Raw genomic sequence first — 22,068 nt, forward strand, 5'->3', positions numbered from 1 at the left:
CCCCGCACCTCAGGGCAGCGCAGCCCATCCCGCGCCGCTCCCGCCCGAGCCGAATTTAAACTGCGTTGCTTCTCCCCGCGCAAAGCACTAACGCTGGCCGAGCCCGCGCGCCTCTCCCTTCTCCCTCCCTACAGCCAATAGAAGAGCCGCTTTGTCCCCCTCCCCGCCAATCGGGGCGCGGTTTATTGGCGGCTGCGAGGAGCGCTGTCTGTGCGCGCCCGCTGGCTGTGGAGCTGGTGTGTGGCGCGGGGCAGCGCGTCCGTCCTCCCGCGCTTTGTTGGTGCCTCGTCGGGCGGCGGCGATGCCCGAGTTCCTGGCGGACCCGTCGGTGCTGACGAAGGAGAAGCTGAAGAGCGAGCTGATCGCCAACAATGTGAGCCTGCCGGGCGGCGAGCAGCGCAAGGACGTCTACGTGCAGCTCTACCTGCAGCACCTCACCGCCCGCAATCCGCCCGCCCTCGCTCAGCCCGATTTCTCCAGCGACGAGGAGCGGGAGCCCACTCCCATCGGGGCCAGGGGACGCGGGGCCGCCGTCGGACGGGTGAGTCCCCCCCGTGAGGGCCCCACCTCAGCCCGCCTTCCCGCCCGGCCGCGGCTCGGGGCCCGCCTGAGGCGCAGCGCCTTCGCCCGGCCCCGGGGCGGCCCCGCCGAGCCCGCCTGAAGCGCGGCCCCCGGAGACCGGCCCCACGTGGAAGGCTGTGAAAGAACAGCTTGTTTGTTTTGGTTAATGAAGTGCGCTGTTATAGTGCGGTCTGTTTCACGGAGCTGGCTGCTCCTACGGCTGAGCACGTGTCTGAGAGCCGAGAGCCTCGGCTGTGCTGTTAGGAGCCTTCTGGATGTAGTCCTTAATATGTAGTTCTTAATATATAGTTGTTAATATAGTGAACTGAAGAGTGAGCAGCTGGTGCCACTGAGTTTAGATATGCGTGATTGTTTTTTTCCTTTTTGACTTCTAACAAGTGCATATAAACGCTCATGTATTACTTAAGCGATTGCTTAATTCAACGAATTAAGTGAACAACCCTAACGAAAAGTGAACGTGCTGTGTGACCTCACAAAGGATTTTCGGCTGCGGGAGTTTAGATTCGTGTGACATGACGCTATTTGACTGCATCTGAATGACTCTTTAAATGCTCACTTGTAAAGTAAGAGCAGAGATGGCTCTTTAAAAGAGATTCCGTACTTGAAACTTAAAAAGAAACCAAGCAAAAAACCCAAACGAGGCACACCACTTAAGACTTAACACTGAACTCAGCTCTCCTTTAACATAGTGGTCTGCCCGTAGCGTTTTTAAGGTGCTTCCAAGCGTAATAGGATGAGCTCGAATCCAGCGTGTAAGCAGCTTGGGTCGGGTAGGAGTCCCTGGAGGTTTTGTTTGTTTTTCCCCTCCTTTCCTTTTCCTGGGGCTTGAGCTTAAACAATTAGAGGTGGCTTTGGTGTTGTTTATACAGTGGGTGTTACTCTTACACTTTTGTTAACGATGTGTGAAGGCTCTGTGCCATTCCTGCCGCTCTTGGGTTGATTTCGGAGCAGTAAAGGCTAAAACGTGACAGATGACGCTGGTGGCAGCTGTTTGGATTTGAGTGTCCTGCGTCCTATCCCAGGGACTCTGTTATGGAGACGGAGTGAAATATCTTGATAAGATTAAGAGGGGATGGAAGGGAAAGCATTCAAACCTCTGGAACAGGGAACTGAAGACGTGGGGCAGGGGGAAGGTGCCCTGACTGCAAGGTTGGCTGGAATTAATAGAGGAATGCTGTGTTTTATCTAAGTTGCTTTGGAAGAACTGGAAACAAAGGTGGGTTTGGCGTCTTTCCCCTTCTCTGTGTACTTTGTTTTATCTTGCTTATTTCTTTTGTGTGCTTAAGACGAAAAGTTGCTTCTGGGTGCCTTAGAAAATAAGAGCGGTCAGACTTGCAATGATACAGTAACATGGATAAAAGGGACACAGTTGCAGTGCTCAACTTGTTCCACTTCTATTTACGTTGGGTGGTCTTAGTGTAGGATTGGCTTGATGATAAACCCGGTGTTGCAAACCTTTAGGGGCCAACTGCATGGGCATCTGCTGTATCTTGGAGCATTCTAAAGTAAAATAATAATAAAGTGCTGTGTAATATAGATTGCAGAAGACTCCTCAGTGCAGATGAGGCAGCCACGGCTAGTGTGAACTTGTTAAAATCCTTCGGATAGATTTGCATCTTGGCCTGCTGTGATCTGTTATTTTTTTAAATCTCTTCAGACGTGGGGTTTTGTACTTTAAAGACTTTATAAAACTAAGGGAAACTTGACACGGGAAATTCGCTCTCGCTGCGGGAGTGGAGGGAGAGAGAGGAAAGGGCCAGAAGCGCACATAGAGCAAAGGGGTGTTTTGAGTAGAGAGGAGCGAAGTGAGACCTGTCGCTGCCGTCTCAAGTTAGTGCGTACTCACTCGGAATACCAACACGGCAGCGTGCGGCTTTGTGCTCCCACGCGCCCTGCCTGCTAAGTCCCGTGTGCCGAGGGGCAGCTGGCTGTCGCTTCGCTGCTCCGATGGGCCCGGCCTGCCGGCGCTGTGCCAAGTGCATCGCGGGGCGGGGGCTGGAGGGCGGGGACGGCCGCAGAACCCCTCCTTCCCCGTTCCGCTGGGGTTTCCTCCGAGCGTTTTTGGGAAGCGAGTTCTGCGCAGCCCTCTGAGCGTCTGCGCTGCAGCTGCCTGGAAGGAGGGACTATGTCCAAGCTACCTTTCTCCAAGCAAAAACCTCTATATGCTGGTGATGTGGAGCTGAGGTGGTATAGGACAAGTGTCTTGCATTTGCAGTAGTGTTCTTGCTCGTGCTTGTTTATATTTGCCTCTTTTTTTTTTTTTTTAAATCCTCATACAGCAGTGGACATAGAATCACAGAATGACCCGGGTTGGAAGGGACCTCAAGGATCATGTAGTTCCAACCCCCCTGCCTGGCAGGGCCACCAAACATACACCTTTACTAGATCAGGTTGCCCAGGGCCCCGTCCAACCTGGTCTTGAACACCTCCAAGGACGGGGCATCCACAACCTCCCTGGGCAGCCTGTTCCAGGGCCTAACCACTCTCCTAGTGAAGAACTTCCCCCTAACATCCAACCTAAATCTTCCCTCTTTTCACTTAAAACCATTTCCCCGTGTCCTGCTATTGTCAGCCCTTTCGAAGAGTTTACTTCCCTCCTGGGTGTAGGTTCTCTTCAGGTATTGAAAGGCTGCAATGAGGTCACCCCGCAACCTTCTCCAGGCTGAACAAACCCAACTCCCTCAGCCTGTCCTCATAGGGGAGGTGCTCCAGCCCCCTGATCATCTTCGTGGCCCTCCTCTGGACCCTTTCCAAAATCTCCATGTCTTTTTTGTACTGAGGGCTCCACACCTGGACACAGTACTCCAGATGGGGCCTCACAGAAGCAGAGTAGAGAGGGACAATCACCTCCCTATCCCTGCTGACCACCCCTCTCCTGATGGAGCCCAGGATCCCATTTGCTTTCTGGGCTGCCAGAGCGCACTGCTGGCTCATGTTGAGTCTACATACAGGTGATTAAGATGAATGTCTGAGCAGATCCAGCCTTGAAGGAGTTTTGTTCTGCAGTGTTTCCAGGCCCTGGAGATGCTTTGGGATGGCAACTTTTTAGGCAGACAGTGCTTTTTATCCTTTTCTTTTTAGAACCTGGTGTCCACAATGGAAGTACTTTAGTGTGGTAAGAGCCTGTGAAACTCAATCTCTTATGAAATGTAATGTGGTGCAGCAAATTGCTTGTACTGCACTCTGCTATGCACAGGGTGCTGTCAAATACATAAAATTAATTGGCTCAAAATAAACTTAGGTATTGTTTCAAATATTTCACAGGAAAGCTCTTTCAGAGTTTTTTTTTTTAATGTGAATGCTTCTCTAGATGTGATACTTACCTGAAGTTTTGGATGTGTCTTTGCTATAGCTGTTTATGCCTACCATGTGAGGTAAGCACATAATGTCTTACAACGGTACTTCTCTGGGCCTCATTTTCTGCTGTTGCCTGGAATATCCAGCTATTCTAGCTGTACTGGTGTGTATAGCTCTGTTTGGTGTGTTGGTTTTGTTTTGGGGGAGGCTGTTTCTCCTGCTTCAGCTCCTGCTGAAGACACCTTTATCCTGCAGGGGAAACTGCTCTGTGTGGGTGCTTATGGTATTGGTTGATCTTAAGCTGGATGTCTGGACGGATGTTTCTAGCTCAAAGGACAAGTAACTACAAAAAGTATTTTTGCCTTTATAAGAGGTAGATGCTGTAAAGAGAACATAAAAAATATTATCTCAATGTTGTTGCCAAACAGGAGCTGTTCGGAGCTCAGATGGTGTAGTTTTTCATGACCTCACTTGTGCTTTTCATGTCTCCCTGGAAGAGCTTCAGTGAAACAGAGTGAAATTTTATACTTAGGAAATGGTGATTTGGGAAAGATCACTCAAATGTCTTATCACTTCTGTTGATGAAGGTGTAATGAGGACACTTGGATGTGAGAGGTTTGTCTGTAGGAGACACCGATCTGGTAATGATGGCTTTTTCTTTTAATTAAATAGATTTAAAAGCAATCTAGTTTCAGCTCTTAATGGTATGTTAGGAGTAATATCTGCAGCTGATATAACTGTACAGTCTCAACTTCTTCCTCGTTGGAAATGGGAAGAATGGTGAAACTGGAAGGTTATGAAGATGAGGGCTGTGAATGATGGGGCTGCATGCTTGGATGGGTGAGAGAATGTGAAGTTCATGCACTGCTCAGTGCATCTACTCTGTGTTTCCTGTATGGCTCTATCTCCTGATTATTATGTGACCCAGAGCATATTTCAATACCTTACCGCTGAGAGCTTTTAAGTGCTTTGAAGTTCACATCAGTTTCTCAGCCTTTGTCTCCTGGTCAGTGTTCAGCTGTCTGAGCAGAGAGACCACCTGTTAGTTTGATTTCTTGATTTACTTGTTCTCTGAACTTCTCTTTCATCAGATTCTTTGGAAACATCTCTTCACCATGCAGTATTCACCTGATTTCAGGGCAGATGCATTCCATAGAATCATGATTCTGTGATTCCCTTCACTGAGTAAAATGGAATTTAGTGTCTGGGGGTGGAGGAGGAGGTGGTGGTGTAAGTCCATAATCGTATCATTTAGGACTGCTGCCTTACATAGACATCAAAATCTGGCATGTCCTTGCTGGGGGTAAAAGGCAGAATTCTTGAAGCTGACTTTATCAACATTTCTGGATTAACTGCCATATAATTTCCTTTCCACTGTTTATTTTGTTTGTCATAAAGCTTTATGTAAATATTGTATTAATGTTCAGACTAAAAATTATACTATGGCAGAAAGTGTTTGTACATAACTGAATAAAAAGTGCAAGGGGAATAGACCTCAGTGTTTCAAGGTGCAAGCCTGGCAACTGTTGTTACTTATATTTCCCAAGAGGAAAAAAATGTCACTAGGGATGACATTGTGTAAACTGGAGAGTTAAAGAGCATCCTGTTGACATGATTTGGGCTTCCTTAGCCTGTCTTAACCTCATTCAGAGGAATAGTAAAGAAGCCCTGAGCCTTTCTGCTGCTGGTGATGAAGCTGCACCTGTTAGAGATTAAAGCCCTTGAATATCTTAATGTGGGTGCCGTTGAACTCAGGATTTGAAAATATTTTTGATGCCATTGCTGTTTGCATAATGACTTCTTGATGATGTTCCTCCTGCCTGTCTGGTGGATCAGTGCAGGTAGCAGTCAGGTCTGTCTGACAAACTGATCTGTGGTTGTTGGATTTCTCATCATCAGGAATAGCAGAATTGAGGTAAGCAATAGCTTCTAGGTGTGAAGTCACAGAACTTAAACTTTTTGCACTTTTTCTGTTAGTGAAAGAATGTGGAAGGTTTCAGTGCGGGCAGATAATACTGAGAAGGTGACCTTTTTCTTACTGTGTTTTCCTGTTAGTGTAGAACAGTGTTTCTGTTTGGAGTTCCATCCTTATAATTCACTTAACCACTTGTTGATGGGTTGATTACTAGATGATCTAAAACTATGGCAGATACACTACCAAATTGCTGTCTGTTTGATGGGAATGGATCCCTCTAGTGAAGTATGCTGATCCCCTTCTATTTTTTTCCTAGAAAATGACCATGACTGGATGTTTTTTTTCCTTAATGCTGCTGGCTCTGGTTGGGATTATGAGATCTTCTGATAAGGATTTGTCAGTCTGGGTCCAGTGCTGCAAGAATATTTGCAGGATTATGGGCAAAGTACCACCTTACTTCAATACAAATCCTGCTGTTTACCACGATTTTGTTTTAAACACTTAAAGTTTTGATTTTTCAAATGGACACAAGATCAGTAAAATGTGGGTGTTCTTTTGTTTGTATCGTTATCATTTCAAGTGAGAAGGAAATGATGAATTTTAAAGCCAGTCCTTTGACCTGCATCCCAGGATACTCTCATGAATGAGCTGTCATGTACAGAAAGTGCAGTGGTACTTGTAGTACAATAACAACAGTGTTGCTGCTGACATTCGTGCTGTCATATCACAGACAAGACAGGAAGGAATTTTTCTCCTACCTTATGCTTCTGGGACTTATCCTTAGTGGTTAAGTTACAGCTTTTTATCGCACAAGTGAAATCATTTGCTTCTGCTTATCGGATAATTAAGTATTCAAAAGTAAAGGCTGAAGGCATCATAGAACACAAGATGATCAATGTTCCTGGCTGTAGTATGGAAAGACTCAGATTACTTTTGACTTTTCATTCTCCCATTGCCCTCCTTTTCTGGTGGGACTGACCATTCTGGTGGTTTCGGTTTATGGCAACATGAAGTGATGCAGAATAATACAATGAGAAATGGTATTTGGAAGGAAAAAAAATACCAAAGCTACTATTGTATGTGAGTTTACTTGCATTGCTGGATCATATTACTGGCAAGTTGCAGTTATGTCTGATGAAGATTTCTGTAAAACATTTATTAGAACGCTGAGTTGTTCTTCTGGTGTGCAGCCTCTCCTGTGGTGTGTATGTGATAGAAATCAGTGATCTCTTAAATATGGTTTCCAGCTCTTTAAAGAGGCATTGGAATGTACTTCCTGTACCATGCTGGTTTCTATATGAAATACCGAAGTATTAACCTGGTTAGTCTGACTAGTGATGTGATGGAGGTGTCAACAGTCTAAACAGATCCTAATAACAAAACCCAGCATATGTTTTGAAGCTGTTAAGTCCATGGAGATTCTGTTGCTTTTCAGCTGTTAAGTTCAACTTGCTGGTGTTAAAAACAGTCCAGGTGTTAAAGAAAATCTAAGTTAATTAGGGAGGCAGTTGTATTGGAGAATGTTATACAGTTGTTTAACTTTAAAATATCAAGACTAAGCTTGCATACAAACCAGTGGTAGAACTGGCAAAAATGCTTATCTAGTTACTATTGACCCATATCGATGGTCTTCTTACAGTCTTACAGTGCTATCTTAGTAAATGCATCAAGAAAAAAAGCTTTTAATCATAAATGAATGTTACAGCTTATTTGCATTTGGAATTTTAACTTTTTCAGTAAGTAAGAAAGGAGGAGACCCTAATAGCCCTTCTGAGCAATCAAGTTGAGTCATATTAAGTGTATTATTTGTATCTGTTTATGTATTACAACTTTGAGATGCTGCTTTGAATAAGTTGTATTAGTCGTTGTTGTTGAGCAAGCAATTCCTAAGCATATTTATTCTACCATCATATCTTGTCACCCTCTTGAAGATCTTGGAGCCTGGAAATGTCTATAGTAGCAACATTTGTTCAACTTGGGAAGCCTTTGTGATTGCTCTGGATGCTGTGGAAACAGCTAAATTAGAAGTAGCATCTTGGCAGATTACTTTGATAACTAACTGTATGTGGTGATGTGTTTCCAGAGTTGTTTGTAGGATTCAATAGGGCTGCAGTAAGAGCGGTCTAAGGAGATAGAGAGGGTGTTGAAAATGTAGGAGTGTTCTTGGCTTTGCCATTCCCTCTCTCATTTCTTAGCATCATGTAATCTCCCAGAGAATGGAGAGGGGAAATAGGGATTTGGGGAACTTGATTGGGAGTGTGTGGTTACTGAGGAACTACTTCAACAGTGTTAGAGGAAGAGATATTGACCTGCTAGATAGAAGGATAATACAAAAAAAAAAGGGAATGGAATGTGAATATTTGTAGTTTAGAGTAGTACTGGGTAAATGCTTAGAAGTTTACTTCTCCAGCCATTGGAAAGCAATCCTCTCTATTTGCATACCTGAAATTAAAATGTGGTCAGAATAATAAGATATTTATTATTATAGTGGCATCTTATAATGGGCATTTCCTTTTATGGACAGGAAACGTGTTTGTATGTTACTTTATAGGTGTAAATGGTTTGAAGTGTTCTGTGTATGCTTTACTTTTAATTGGGAATGGGTAGGAGAAGAATATAATTACTTTTCTAATGGCTCTCTCAGCTGCCTCTGCTCTCAGAATAAAAACGTGTTCTGCATTAACTGGAAACAATCTGCCTTTTATTTTCACAGAAAGCCACAAAGAAAACTGACAAACTCAGGGCGGAGGAAAAGGATGACTTAGATGTAACAGAGCTCAGTAATGAAGATCTTCAAGAGCAGCTTATGAAGTATGGAATAAATCCTGGCCCAATTGTAGGTATGTCAACTAAACTAAAGTGCTGAACAGTCTAAGGCTGTCTGATAGGGTTACTTGTTGGTACCAGTTCTATTGCTATTTTATTTCCACTGAAAACGTTTTCATTGAACTGATTACAATGAAAATGCTTGAAGCATTCCTGTGTAGGCAGATTCACAGTTTCTTCCCTTATGTTCTAGGCTAGCTATACTTGTTCCAACTCCTTTTCTGAAGCTGTACAACTATTAATGATCAGTGCTGTGGAAATTAGGTCTGATACAGAGGTTGAGATCTGGAGCCTGCCTAAATAGCAAGTACATCTTATGTAATAATTTAAGATCTGAGGGCGGAATGAACATGCAACTTCTTCCCTAGAGCATTTCCTACTTTCTGCATTCAGTATTAATGTTTTTCTTTCTTTTTTTTTCTGGTCCCTTAGCTTTGCATTCCATCCTGTATACTGACCTACTTCAGCAGGGTGGATGGTAAAGAGTCACCACCCCAACTTGATCCCCTGCCTTAGGCACTCCCCTGTGATACAAGATGAAAGGTCCTTGCCTTTCAGATTGTGCACTGGCCTCGTTGCAAGATAATTTGCTTGTACAACTCTTCAGTAGGAGGTAGTTTTGTCTAGCACACTGAACCTTCTGTGGAATGTGTTTGAAATACAATGGAAGTGCCAGTGATAAAGTCTGAAGTCGTGTGTGTATTCAGATAGTTTGGTGCTTAATATTTTCTGTTGGCTGTGTCTGAACATCTTCTCGGTCAACCTCTTCCTCTTGGATAGGGCTCAAGGCCCCTGGAAAATTCAAATAACTACACAGTCCCCTAGAAATATGTTCAGATTTTAAATAAATCTAGTTCCTGTTACAGGGTGTGGATTCTGTTTCTTGTGTCAGCTTTTTTTTTATGTAAGGAAGGCTTCTTCTCAGAAGGTTTCAGATAAGGCTGGACTTTGCTGTTGCTAGCAGTGCAGGCACTGGTTATTTCTATAGAAATTTTTGTTAGCACAGTCCTGATGTGAATGTATACAACAGCTTTTTGTTTTAACCTAACAGTTGGATGCAGGAAGCAGGAAGCTTTGTTCTTGCTTACACCACCAATGATGGGCTGGATTTGAAGGCAGGGTGAATGTTGAACTAAGGAGAGGGATGTTAATTCTAGGATAATGGGTCTAAGAGGACAGTACTGGAATGGATACTTGCCTTTGCAGTATCAATCTCATTAAGTTTTTGTGAGCGTGACAACTTGTGTCACATTGTGTGAAACAACATAAAAGCAGATTGAGATACCCTTCTGTAAATGAATGTACACAACAGTAGATGTACCAACAAACACATCTCAGCTTGTCAGAGCTCTCTTGAACCGAAAACTCAAGCCTTAGAGGTACAGTTATATTCCTAGATATATATGCTGTGGGTGTACAGACAGATGGAAAAATAGGGAATATGTGTATGGAAATTCCTGAGGAATATATAACAATAAAGTTCTAGCAGTCAGGTCAAGAAAGACCAAAACTGCATCTCTAGCATGTATCCTTTGCTGCAGCTACTACAAGGAAACTTTATGAGAAAAAGCTGTTGAAACTGATGGAGCAAGGTCCAGAACCGAAGACACCAATACCTCTCCCAGTGATTTCTTCAACTACTGAGAATACCAGACAGAATGGAAATAATGATTCTGACCAGTACAGTGACAATGAAGAAGGTAAGCCTGAAGCAGAACTTGCATGCAAACTGTTTGGTTTATGTATGAGTAATACTTAGAGTAGAAGAGAGATCTGAAGAGAGCATGATCTGCTGTTTATTGAGGTTTAAAGATACTGCAGTAGACCATGCTGTTTGCATACTTCTTCATGGAGTGCTAGCACAGTGACCCAGGAAGTGTTCTGGGAAATGAAATTTTAATAGTAGGCTGCTCCTTTCTTATTTTTACAGATCTGAGCCTGTAAATGTGATGTGTAGAAGTGGGTATGAAGTGTTCAGTGTTCTTTGTAATTCAACTTTGAGTTTCATCTTATGACGCACACGGTAGTTACCTTTATTTTGGGTTAGTGTGTCAATATTTAAGTTTATGCTTACTTCTAAACACAGTTTAATTTCTTCATATGATAATTCCTATTATGCCCTGTTCCTTAGGGACCTGAAGTGCGTCAACTGATTTATTTCTGTGTGTGTGTAGTTCATACTGTCTTAATGTCAAGAAATGATATGGTCTGGAGAGGTAGAATCTAAAGCATACCATGTATCTTACAAAAAGTAATGGTATAAGTTTTCAAGGAACATCACTTTGGTTAAAGTAACTGCACTGTGATACCAGTTTGTAAGTGGAACAGCTGAATTGGTCAAAGGTTGTGTGAATTATATGATTTTTTTGTTGTTGCTGTTCAGATCTCATATCCTTTGGATAAGTTAAGGTTATTCTTCAGAAGACTGTGTTCTTCATTGGAGAAAACCTATACTTGTCAGGTTGTTTTAAGGAAACAGTAGTTCATAAAGTTTTATGATACCTCTTCAAATGAATTTTATTGCACTAATTTAAACCAATTGCAGTTTATCAGTTGGTAGTATTATAGAAACCAGTTATTAAAACTCATTACAGATCCAAAGGCTGAGCTGAGGCTTGAGAGGAGAGAACCTCTGAAAGGCAGAATGAAGGCTCCAGTAGCACTCAAACAAAGAAAAGTCGTTGAGCACAACCAGGTATGTTTCATTTAGCTGTTAGTTTCATTAGCTGTTCATCTACAACAGCTACTATCTTCAGTCACTGAATGTAATCACGTTTGACTGGTTTATGCTGTTCTTAAAAGTAGTAGTAGTAGTGGTCTTTGTTTTAAGAAAGCCTATTCTAATACAGCATGAAAATCTTGTGAATTAACTACATCTGCTACTTTTTGCCTGTTAGTGTTCAAGATCATGGTCTGCTACTTGTCCCGCTTGCCAGTGTCTGTAGCTCACCTTTGAGGGAAAACTCTAGGCAGCCTTTACATGTTTAGCTTTCAAAATCTGACAGGTAATAGGTCAGAGGTACTGATGTTCAGTTGTGTATTTGTAGACAACTTGATAAAAGGACCAATTTCTCGGGAAAAAAATCTGATTTTTTTTTTGTGAGGAATACGTTTAAGTAGTGCCTATCTATAGATAAAGAGCAGTGTGCATACATTGGTCTGTTGTAATTGTGGTTTAGATAGAACAATCTATAAAATAATGCAGTTTGGTGTAGAAATACTTTTCTATATATATACACGCAATATCTCTGTAATATTTGTATAGTACTTTTTCCTCAGCCATACATGTAGCAGCATTACTAGAATACACATCAACTTATTAGAAAGCTTCTCCTTAGAAAAATAATTGTTTTTAATTTCAAAGTATGTACCTCTTGTCCTTTAATACTACTATTAGTTCTCTTGACCAAAGGGGGATTTAATGGAAGTGCTTCAGGCTTTCAAACTGCTGACTAAATACTGGATTCAGTGATTGGTGGCTGATCTGTTCTTACGCTGTGACCGTGTCACTGTATATCCTGCTGCCCAGCTTAGATTACTTAGGATATTTACAGTGTTACTCATCTGACCAATAAGTAGTGAAGTTCTGCTACATTAAGAACTTGTCCAGAAAACATTCAAGAGGGGAAAGATCTGCCAGGTTAATAGCCTGGTAGCAGATAAGAGTGTTAAGAGACTAGTATTTTCTCAAGATTATATAGAATGGTAAATGCCATATTGTTTATAGGTGGTAGATATGTATGCAAGCATGCTGTATTTTGCTATGGGTATCACTTAAAGCAGGTAATGCACAGTTCTGTGAGTTACAGTTACAGAGTTCCTCAGTTTCTTCTGCTTATATCTCACTGTATTCTTAGGAGGTGCAAACTAAACATATCTTCTACAAAACAACCACATAGTTTAACACACAAAATCAATATTCAAGTTATTCAATTTGACCTCACAATGGTCTTTATAATGGGCATCAGAATCATAAGGTTCTTCTGTTTTAGGGATTATTCTTTTTCTAAGTCACTGTCCATCCAGAAAGCCCTGCTAGCTTCAGTGTGGTGGAAGTATTTAATTTGGCTGCCAACAAATCTTTGTAATCTTAGATACTTATTTCCTTTCTTATGTGTTTGTGATATTTTAGGCGTTGAGGAATTTTTCAGCTTTTGAATTTTGCTGTAATAATACTGGGTTTTTACTCTTAATTTCTCTTACAATCTTTCACATGTGGTATAGATGTAATATTTTTGCAGTCTGCATATTTTAAATACCAGTAGCTAATCAAAGGAGTATCACTTGAAATGCTATCCTTGTGGGTTAGCAAAAATAACAAATTCAAGAACTCTCAAGTTTGTTAAACCTTTTGCCTTTAAACTCATGACTGCTGCTTTAAATAAATAAATAAGAACACCATCACCTAATAGTTGCTTGAAGCAAAACTCAAATGTTTCTGGCTGGCAAATAAAACTGGAAGATTTGGAAGATGGTGACCTTTACTTCTTGTGAAATGGGATCTCTATATTGCAGATAATGTGTCAATTGACCATACTCATTCTGCAGAATTAGCTGCAACTCCTGTTTGTTGTCTGGCATTGAGTCAGAGATTGAAGCTCTTGAAAAGTGGTGGGGCAAAACTGGTTGGCAGTGCGATGTGAACAACTTATTGGTCACTTATGCATCCTATGCTGCACTATTTTTAGTGTAGGTGTGCACAACTGGAAGGGCTGCCATCTGATGCTGGAGTCTTGGTACTGGTGAATGTTAGTGTTCTTTTTTTATGAGTGCAAATAAGAAGTCTATGGAAGCTGGTGTAAAAAAAACAGAGGAGAAGCTGAGGGGAGGCATTGACTTGTCCTATCATCCGGGGAGCAGCAGTGGACTAGATGAATTTGAGTCCTGCTCCTAGTGCCTGATTGCCTCCTCATAGTGAACTAAAGTTGGAAGAAAACACTGACTTTGAATGTGTTCTTTCAATCAGGAAGGTGGATATAGAGTTAGAGGTCAAAAATGTGAGTTTAAGGCCACATATTAGGTGAGAAAGAGGTGGACTAAGTCATGTGAATGCTAGGGAGTCCTTAGGAAGAACAAGGAGCTCCTTAGGGAGCTTAGAACTACTTGCTCTTATGGCATTTCTGCAGCAGCATTCTGGATATACTGTGTTCCCCTACTCTTCTTTACTCTTTTTATAATCTAATGACTTCCTGGTTATCAAACACACGTGTTGTAGCTGCTTACATATATATCTGTTGTGTGTATGCCATGTGAAAAGCATAGAACTGTTAGCTGGTAAGTGGTAGTTCAGGTAATATCATTATCTGTGTCAGTTGAATGCATTCTCTGAATGATACTTCTAAACAGTATTGTGTCTTTTTCTGACAACATACCAGGGTACAATCTGAATATTACACTTTAATGGTGTTTATTTACTTCACGTATTTGTGGGATAAGCAGAGGACACCTGTTCAATTAGTGGTCTATTAGTGGTTCAATTCTGGTCTATGGAATAGACTCTGCTGAAGCTGGGATGGGTCTCATGCAGTACACTCAGTCATTTCCTGTATTTTTCATGCAAGATTTCCCTGGTACTTAAGACACATAACTTTCAACCATCTGAGGAACTCAGCACATAGGTTCTTATTTACTGAAGATTTCTTTAGGAAAAAAAAGTTCCTAGTAAAACTAATAATGGAGAGCTCCCTCTGGAGCTTGTCTTGTTGCATTCTTGAATTGAATTTGAGTTGAACTTCTCTGAGATTACTGTTTTTTTTCCCTAAAGTTTCTGAGGAAGAACCCTCAAATAGTGACATGACTGAATGTTGCAGATTAGACCTTTCTTAATGGGGGATGTGAGAAGCTAGTATCTAGTGAATGTCTAGATTGGGACTAAGGAGACCTTTAATCAAAAGTCGGTTTAAATTTGAAAGAGTATCAGAGGCATAGGCTGAAATATATAGATCTGTATGAAATATCTGAATCTATTTGGACTTGAGATCTGTTCAGAAAAATATATCGTTCAGTTATCAGTCTCTCAGTGACTTTGAAGCATAGCAAAACACTTGTGCTCCCTCTACTGGTTATGTAGTAGCTGTAATAATTCTGTTTAAAATTATAAAGCTGCTCAGTTTCTAGTTTCACTAAAGTAACTTCAAAGATACAGTTGGGAAACTGAGAAGGGTGGTATACTTTTCTACCCCTTGGTAAGTACACTTCAGCCTATTCTCTGAATACATTTTTTTGTTGGCTAATTCTTCCAGTGAAGTTAATTTGCTGCGCTGGTCTGTTTAACTCCCGTCAACACCAAATATAGCTTTCAAAAGTTTGATAATGCACCAGTGGAAGAGATACATAGCCTTCGTTATCAGCAAGGGATTTTTCTGATTGTTCTTAATTAAACAAACAAAATCTTAGGTCTATTTTAGAAGAAGCAGGATGTCCCTCATCTCCCTTTCCTTCTAGATTTATGCTTGGAATTAGATTTGAGGAAGATTTTAATTTAAGCATAAAACTTGCAGTAAGGCTGTGGGGATTGATGTGTATTTACTACTGGCTGTGAAAGTCTGACACTTCACTATTACTTGGGTTTACTATGAACTGTCTTAAGCTGGGTCATTTTAACCTACAATTAAGGGAGAAGTGAGTGACATTTATCACTGTGGAAACTTCTAAGATTATAAAAACATCTCCCTCTGTCTGGACATGAGATCTTGTTGATGTGCAGGTGTCTATGCCTGAACTCTCTGCAGGAGAGAATAGGTTTGTGAGTTGGGCAGGTTGTTGCATTCTGCTTGTGATCACAAGTTTTCTTCTTTTTGTAGGGATGTAATGTAACAAGCCTAGAAGTCAGCATATCCACTGTCTGATTTGACAGTACTACTTGAAGCATTGGTTATTTCATACAGTGAGGAGGTTATCAGTTTTTACTGTTAGGTATTATCTAGTTGGTTCAGTATTTAAAAAAACAGTTAATTCTAACCTAGGTATTGAGGTCTTCGGTGCCTGTGTAGCTAGTTGGATGTTATGAATTTAAGGTTGCTGGGTTTCTTTTGTTTGTTTTTGGTGTGGGGTTGTTTTGTTTTTAATTCTGGATATATTTGTTCTGGAGTACATATGCTATTTTGGTTGTGTGCAGCCAATGTTGAGAACTGGCTTTCATGTATTTGATCATGTGTTTGATACTTGAATAGACTTATTCTCAAGATGGAGTTACTGAGACTGTCTGGACAAGTGGATCTTCAAAAAGTGGACCTCTTCAGGCATTTTCTAGGGAGTCTACAAGAGTGTCAAGAAGAACACCAAGGAAAAGGGTGATGAGAGGCTTATTATAATAGAAAAACATATTTTTTCACTATTAGGGTCCCAGTGGCTATTTTATTCAACTGTTTTCTTTTGTTTTAAACAAACAGGTGGAAGCTACAGTACAGTTGCCTGTAGATGATGCTGTTATGTCAGAGAGTACTCCCATAGATGAAACTATATTGACTGCAAGCAACGAGAGCCTAGTAAATATGCTTAGTAAATATATTTAATGAATAATAAAAGTAGTATTTTTTCTGTAATATACCTTTTATAATATGCCTTTACTGACAGAATTGTTTTAAACAGGCTGTTTTTAAAGAAAGTAGGGCTTCTTTTATTCAGTAGTCTTGAATATTTTCAATAGCATATTAGTGCCTAGTGGTGCTCACTTTGAGATGGGACTAGGTAGACACATGGTTTCATGTTTTTGGGGGGAGGGCTGAGAAGATCTGCTTCAAAAGCTTAGATCTCTTCTTAAATTAAGTACATATAGAATATCTGCTTTAGAGCTTCGCTTTTCTTGTGAACTAATTAGCTTCTATGTTTCTAAGTGGCTTAAACTATTTAGACTAAGCATTGCATTTCCTTTACTTATTTCAGAGTATCTGTTACATAATTTTCGGTGAATTACTAACATGCACATATTTGATGCAGATAAGGGTTTTGTTGCTTAGTTTTGTCTCCCTTCCCCATTTTACTTTGTGTTTTGGTTAATTCTGAGTTTGAACAATTTTGAATCTCGGCAGGTTGGCAATAGGGTGCCTGGAAATTTCAAGCATGCAGCTCCTACATTGTCAATCAGTGAACCCACAGACATGCCCAGAAGAACACCAAAGAAACCACTGATGACAGCTGAAGTAAATTAAAACTTAGATTGTTATTGCTTACTTTCTTTGAAGAAGGTTCTTATGTGTATGGATTTATTCTGTAGTATAGAAGGGGTGGAGGGTCTCGTTGCCCAGGAGGCAGGATCTTGTAACTAAACTAGCGTTGTCATATGACATCAAAAAGAGTATATATATATATATATATATATATATATATATATTTATATATTTTATTTTATTTTTCTTATCCTTCCTTGTTTTTGTAAGGTGGAAATAATCCTCTTTTGGACTATTATTTCATCTTATGTTGTACAGAATGTACTTTTTTCTTTTAAACTACATGAATAGTTCAAAGAGTGGCATTATCTAGCTAAGTCAGCATATCCTGGGCGGGGAAATGCCTCAACTGAAGGACTGCAGTGGTAGGACTACTTGAAATCCAAAGTCAAAATTTAGAAAGCAACTGTAGGTTTCTATTAGCTGTCAAGTAAGAAAACCGTTCTTATACTCTGTTAGCCTATTCAAGCTGTTGAGATTATTTGGATACATGTCTAAAAGCACTTGAGAGCATATGTGATTGTAGTTGTTAATGTAGTACTGGATTACTGTTGAATGTTACATTACAAAATAATACTTGGCTGAATTTAAATGGAGTTCATTGATCCATGTAGACATTGTACGTAAAACTTGTATTAACTCTTGTGAAGCCTGCTCTACCAATGGATCTGAGATTTATGAAAAAGGCTACTTCATTTGTTTATAGTAAGAACTATTGCAGTTTAGGCTTAATTGTCAAATAAGAAGGTTATGGGAAAAGTTGGTGTTTTATTTCAAACTGTGTAGCATTTCACTGTACTATGACGTTGTCTGTTACAGCGAAAAGAGACAGATTACCCACACCAATTCTTGTCTAATCATGTTGGCCGCCAACAATCCTGTGATGTGCTCAACACAGCCATGATAGAGGTGATTGGTTAAGTTTTTTCCATCATCTAGATCATTGGCTCGCAGATGTATTGTATTTATGACACATTCTTTATCTTGAAGGAAACTGAGGAGAGCAGTGAATACATTAAGACACCATACGTGACCAGACAGCGTCCAGTAATTAAGGTTAACTAAAAGTTCTTAAATGTCACTGGGTGGCTCAGATGCTTCCTTACAAACTGCACATGGTTTTGGACACTGAGATAGTTAAGTGGGAGCCTGCTATTATGAGGTTTGTTAAGCTTATAATGGTTTTTGTTTTTCTAGGTGCCAGAGAGAACTCCTACAGAAGAACGAAGAGTAGAAAGGGATATTCTTAAGGAAATGTTCCCTTATGAAGTATCAACACCTACAGGAATTAGGTATTGCTGTGGCTTAGGTGGGGGGCTGTTTCTCATTTCTTAAGAACTATTTAAGCTGAAAAGGGTCTGTTGATTAATACTGCTAGATTTCTGAGGAGCAGTTTTGCAATTCTGACTTAGTGGCAGTTGAGACAACTGTTGAGCTCTTCTGTTCTGCATACGTAGTTTTATTAGCCAAAAAAGCCTTTTCTTCACTTAAAGTGAGGGAAGCAGGGGAATAATAAGGTAGCATTATAGCAGTAACTACTGTAGCAACTTGTTGGAGGTTAAATGGAAGAGGCCACTCTGTGGCTCCTAGTATGGCTAGATACAACTGTTTTAGCCCCTGCTGTTAGTTAAGAGAAGGTCTCCCAGCATAGATTTGAGATTTCTTTTTGAAAGCGAAAAGTAATTTTCCAAGTCTTTTTCTGTTATGTAAACGATCCTTTGTGGTCAAGCATCACTCTTAGTGTGAATAAAGCTGGCATTGTGAATAGAAGGACTAATATTGCAAACTCAGTACTTGAACAGAAAACTGAAATAGCTCTCTGGATAACTAAGCAGTTGACAGAGCTGACTCCCTCTTTTGGAAATATTGGCTGCTACTGCATACTGATATCTGAAATTGAGTGGGGGCTGCGGAGTCATTGCTGCATTGGAAATCTTCCATAGTTCATTAGGAAGCAAAAGATGATAGAGCAATGGATAGTAAAATGAAACAAAGAAAACGCAGTGTAATTTCTAAGAAAAATAGTTTGTGTGAGACTTAATTCAGATAGGTTATTAATAATAGATTCTTGCAGTGGTTTCTTAATCCTTACTGCCTTATCACTTTGCTCTTTGCACTGATTTGGACATCAGTGATGTTTTAATGGCCTGAGACAATCCTAAGTTTAGATGTCCTGGAAAGACTGCAAAACTGATCAGTTAAGATACAGGTGCAGATGCTTCCTGGCATTTTATTTCTTGTTGTAATGGGAGTATGTGGGTAGGCCGACATAAATTGGCACTTGAGTGTTTTGTTTTTTAAAGGGATATTTATTTGAACTCTGAACAGTTAACCTCAACAATTGTAATGGTACATGCTAAAGCATTTATAGACAGGCATTTGAGGACAGGCTGAAGGAGTTGGGTTTGTTCAGCCTGGAGAAGAGAAGGTTGCGGGGTGACCTCATTGCAGCCTTTCAATACCTGAAGGGAACTTACACCCAGGAGGGGAGTAAACTCTTCGAAAGGGCTGACAATAGCAGGACGTGGGGAAACGGTTTTAAGTTGAAAGAGGGAACATTTAGGTTGGATGTTAGGGGGAAGTTCTTCACTAGGAGAGTCGTTAGGCCCTGGAACAGGCTGCCCAGGGAGGTTGTGGATGCCCCGTCCTTGGAGGTGTTCAAGACCAGGTTGGACAGGGCCCTGGGCAACCTGATCTAGTAAATGTGTATGTTTGGTGGCCCTGCCAGGCAGGGGGGTTGGAACTACATGATCCTTGAGGTCTCTTCCAACCCGGGTCATTCTGTGATTCTGTGTTTTCAGGTACTCTGTTCACTGGAAGTAATTTATAGTTCTTCAGTTATGCTAAAATTTTCTTGTGTACTTTAGATGGCTCTTTTAAACACATGGGTGTTTCTGTTTTCTAATTAACAGTGCTAGCTGCCGTAGACCAATCAAAGGAGCTGCTAGCCGGCCTATCGAGCACACTGACTTCAAACTGGATGAAAGTTTCTATAAGTATGCTCCAAAATACAGTACCTCAAGTGACATCAAGTCTGAGAAACCTTCGACGAAAAAAGAACGCTCCGTTCCCCTGTGGATAAAAATTCTTCTCTTTGTTCTTGTTTCAGTCTTCTTGTTTTCAGTTTATCAGTCTATGGAAACTAATCAGAGAAATCCTTTCGCTAAGTATCTGCATATGTTCTCTCAGGACGGTGCCAAATGAGTGTCTTTCTGAAAGGCACACCCCATTTTGATCTCCTGTTTTTAATTATAGAGAACTCTCCTGCCCTCTCATTGGCTCAAGGACTACTTAAAAATAATGTGATTGGAACCTGATCAATTGGATAAATGAAGCAAACTAATAAATGGACACTGGTAACTTTCTGGACTTTGGACTAGTAGACCACTTTGCCATAGGAGTAACACTTGGTGTTTTTATTTTAGGTCTTTGAACTTTTGTAGGCTTTATTTTTTTAATGTGGACATCCTTTAAATTCATTTCTGAGAAACTGTATATTTGTTTTTGCGGGGTCTTGGAAGCTGAGAAGGGCAAAAATGTACTAAAATGTGAAGCTGTGTTTTTAAAGCTTTTTTCATTGTACAGGAAAGAAGTTGTACTTTTGTCTTGGTAGATCTCGATAGATGATGAAGGGGAGATGATTTTATAACAGGTGAATGAGGGAGATGCATTTTTGTATGCATTTATCAGTAACAAATTAAATGAATTGGATCTCTTAGGATATAGGGAGAGTACAACAGCCTTTTCTGTAGGTTACTGTAACTTTTTAGTAAATGTAACTGTAAACTTGTTTGCATTTCTGTAAGAGTCTTAGTATCATGTTAGTAACTGTTTAAGTGTAACATTTAAATGTATCACTTCATTTCAGTGCTTACAGTGTCGTAGGAGTTCAATATAAATTGGCCACGGATGTTTTAGAGGAACTTATTTATTAGTAATATGCGTGGAAAATAAAATTTGCATCAAATATAATTTGCTACTAAATACTTTTTTGGGGTAAAAGTTGTTATCTAAGGTAGTCTAAAAATCCAACTTTTAGCAGTGGTCTTTTTTCTTAATGTGAGGTCTCTCCATCACAGCTTTGTGATTATCTTTGAATATTCGTGTAGAGAGGTATTCTCAAAGTGTGAAGATTCCATATGAAGTTTTTATTGTTATATGAAGAGGGCATTGCTGCATTTTCTTCTCCAATTTCATCTTCTGAGGTGAGATTTACTACATTCATGCAGTTGAGTATTTTTCTCAGTGGAAGCATGCGAAAACACTCAATATTGTGTAACTTAGTTGAGCAGGCAGCTGACTTCACTACTACCGATGAGCAGTGATAAGCAACAACTCTTAAATTGAATGTATTCATTTTGACGCGCTTAAACCTGCAGCATCCAGACGTTCGGTCTCATTGCTTCGTACAAAAATGCAATAAAATCATACTTATTCTTGAAGTGCTACTTATGAAAAGCTCAGAACTTTAGTTAATGGTCTATTTTTACTATAGGTACAATTATTGTGTAGATTAGCTACGGGAGAACGTTACTTTCTGTGACCTCTGGGACAAAGATGGTAATTTGTAGCAAAACTATAGGTTTCTTCTGTTAAGGTTTAATGTTTGTTTGTTTTTTTTCCTTTTATCCGCTTTCCGAGTAATCCAAATAGCTGAACTTATGTCCATCCTATAGCAAATTGTAACACGTGACATTCACTTTTTTTGGTGTCAAAATGCAGAAAAATAAAAATGATTTTAATGTGTGTGGATTTTTTTTTTCCCTTATCGAAATAAATGCATTGCTGGAAAGAAGAAAGCAAAAGAAAGACGACCTGTGTGTCAGTGCTTGTGTTCTGTGCTGCTGTGTTATTTCATGTTTATGAAAGTGGATTATTCTGGTAGTAAAACTAGAGTGGTTCGTATCAATAGGTGATAAGGGAGAAGAGCCATAATGGTACAAAGCATAGTCATGAAAGGCTGTTTCCTATTGCTGCCTATTGTGGGCCAGGAATCGGATTCACTCCATCTAATTGCAGGCTATTGCTGTTTTATTCCACGTCTGGGAGAAGCTGAAGGGATTTTCTGCATAACTTAAAGGCATTTAGCAGAAATGTAAGTTATTCCTGTACTTCCACTGGGATGTTAGGCTCTGCCTTGTTAACAGCGCAGAGGTTAGAAGTTAATTGTCAGCTAAAGCCAAGTGCCAGGCTGTTCTACAGACTAATTTCAAGTATTAGTACTGGTTATGTGTCCAATTATAGATACAGCTACTAGTAATTAGATGTTATTGGAGTTAA

The 22,068-nt window shown here is 40.3% G+C and overlaps 1 protein-coding gene across 17 annotated transcripts; it reads left to right on the forward strand.

The window, feature by feature from the left end:
* Nucleotides 1-187: 187 nt before the first annotated feature.
* On the forward strand, nucleotides 188-21,534 carry TMPO (thymopoietin). 17 transcript variants are annotated; one of them, XM_085515234.1, is made up of 11 exons: nucleotides 188-541; nucleotides 8,508-8,634; nucleotides 10,162-10,320; nucleotides 11,215-11,315; nucleotides 15,793-15,912; nucleotides 16,012-16,107; nucleotides 16,651-16,761; nucleotides 17,608-17,697; nucleotides 17,779-17,844; nucleotides 17,986-18,097; nucleotides 19,701-21,534. In XM_085515234.1, the coding sequence occupies exons 1-11, from the start codon at nucleotides 302-304 to the stop codon at nucleotides 19,868-19,870; spliced, it is 1,392 nt and encodes a 463-aa protein (XP_085371360.1). In that variant the 5' UTR covers nucleotides 188-301; the 3' UTR covers nucleotides 19,871-21,534. The 17 variants fall into 17 exon arrangements, with proteins under 17 accessions (XP_085371360.1, XP_015714363.2, XP_085371370.1 ...); XM_015858877.3 differs by having other exon boundaries at nucleotides 17,986-18,080; XM_085515244.1 differs by lacking the exon at nucleotides 17,779-17,844.
* Nucleotides 21,535-22,068: the final 534 nt, after the last annotated feature.

Source organism: Coturnix japonica, chromosome 1, assembly GCF_054131305.1.
Source record: "Coturnix japonica strain WE chromosome 1, WE-NBRP24, whole genome shotgun sequence".
Classification (NCBI taxonomy): domain Eukaryota; kingdom Metazoa; phylum Chordata; class Aves; order Galliformes; family Phasianidae; genus Coturnix; species Coturnix japonica.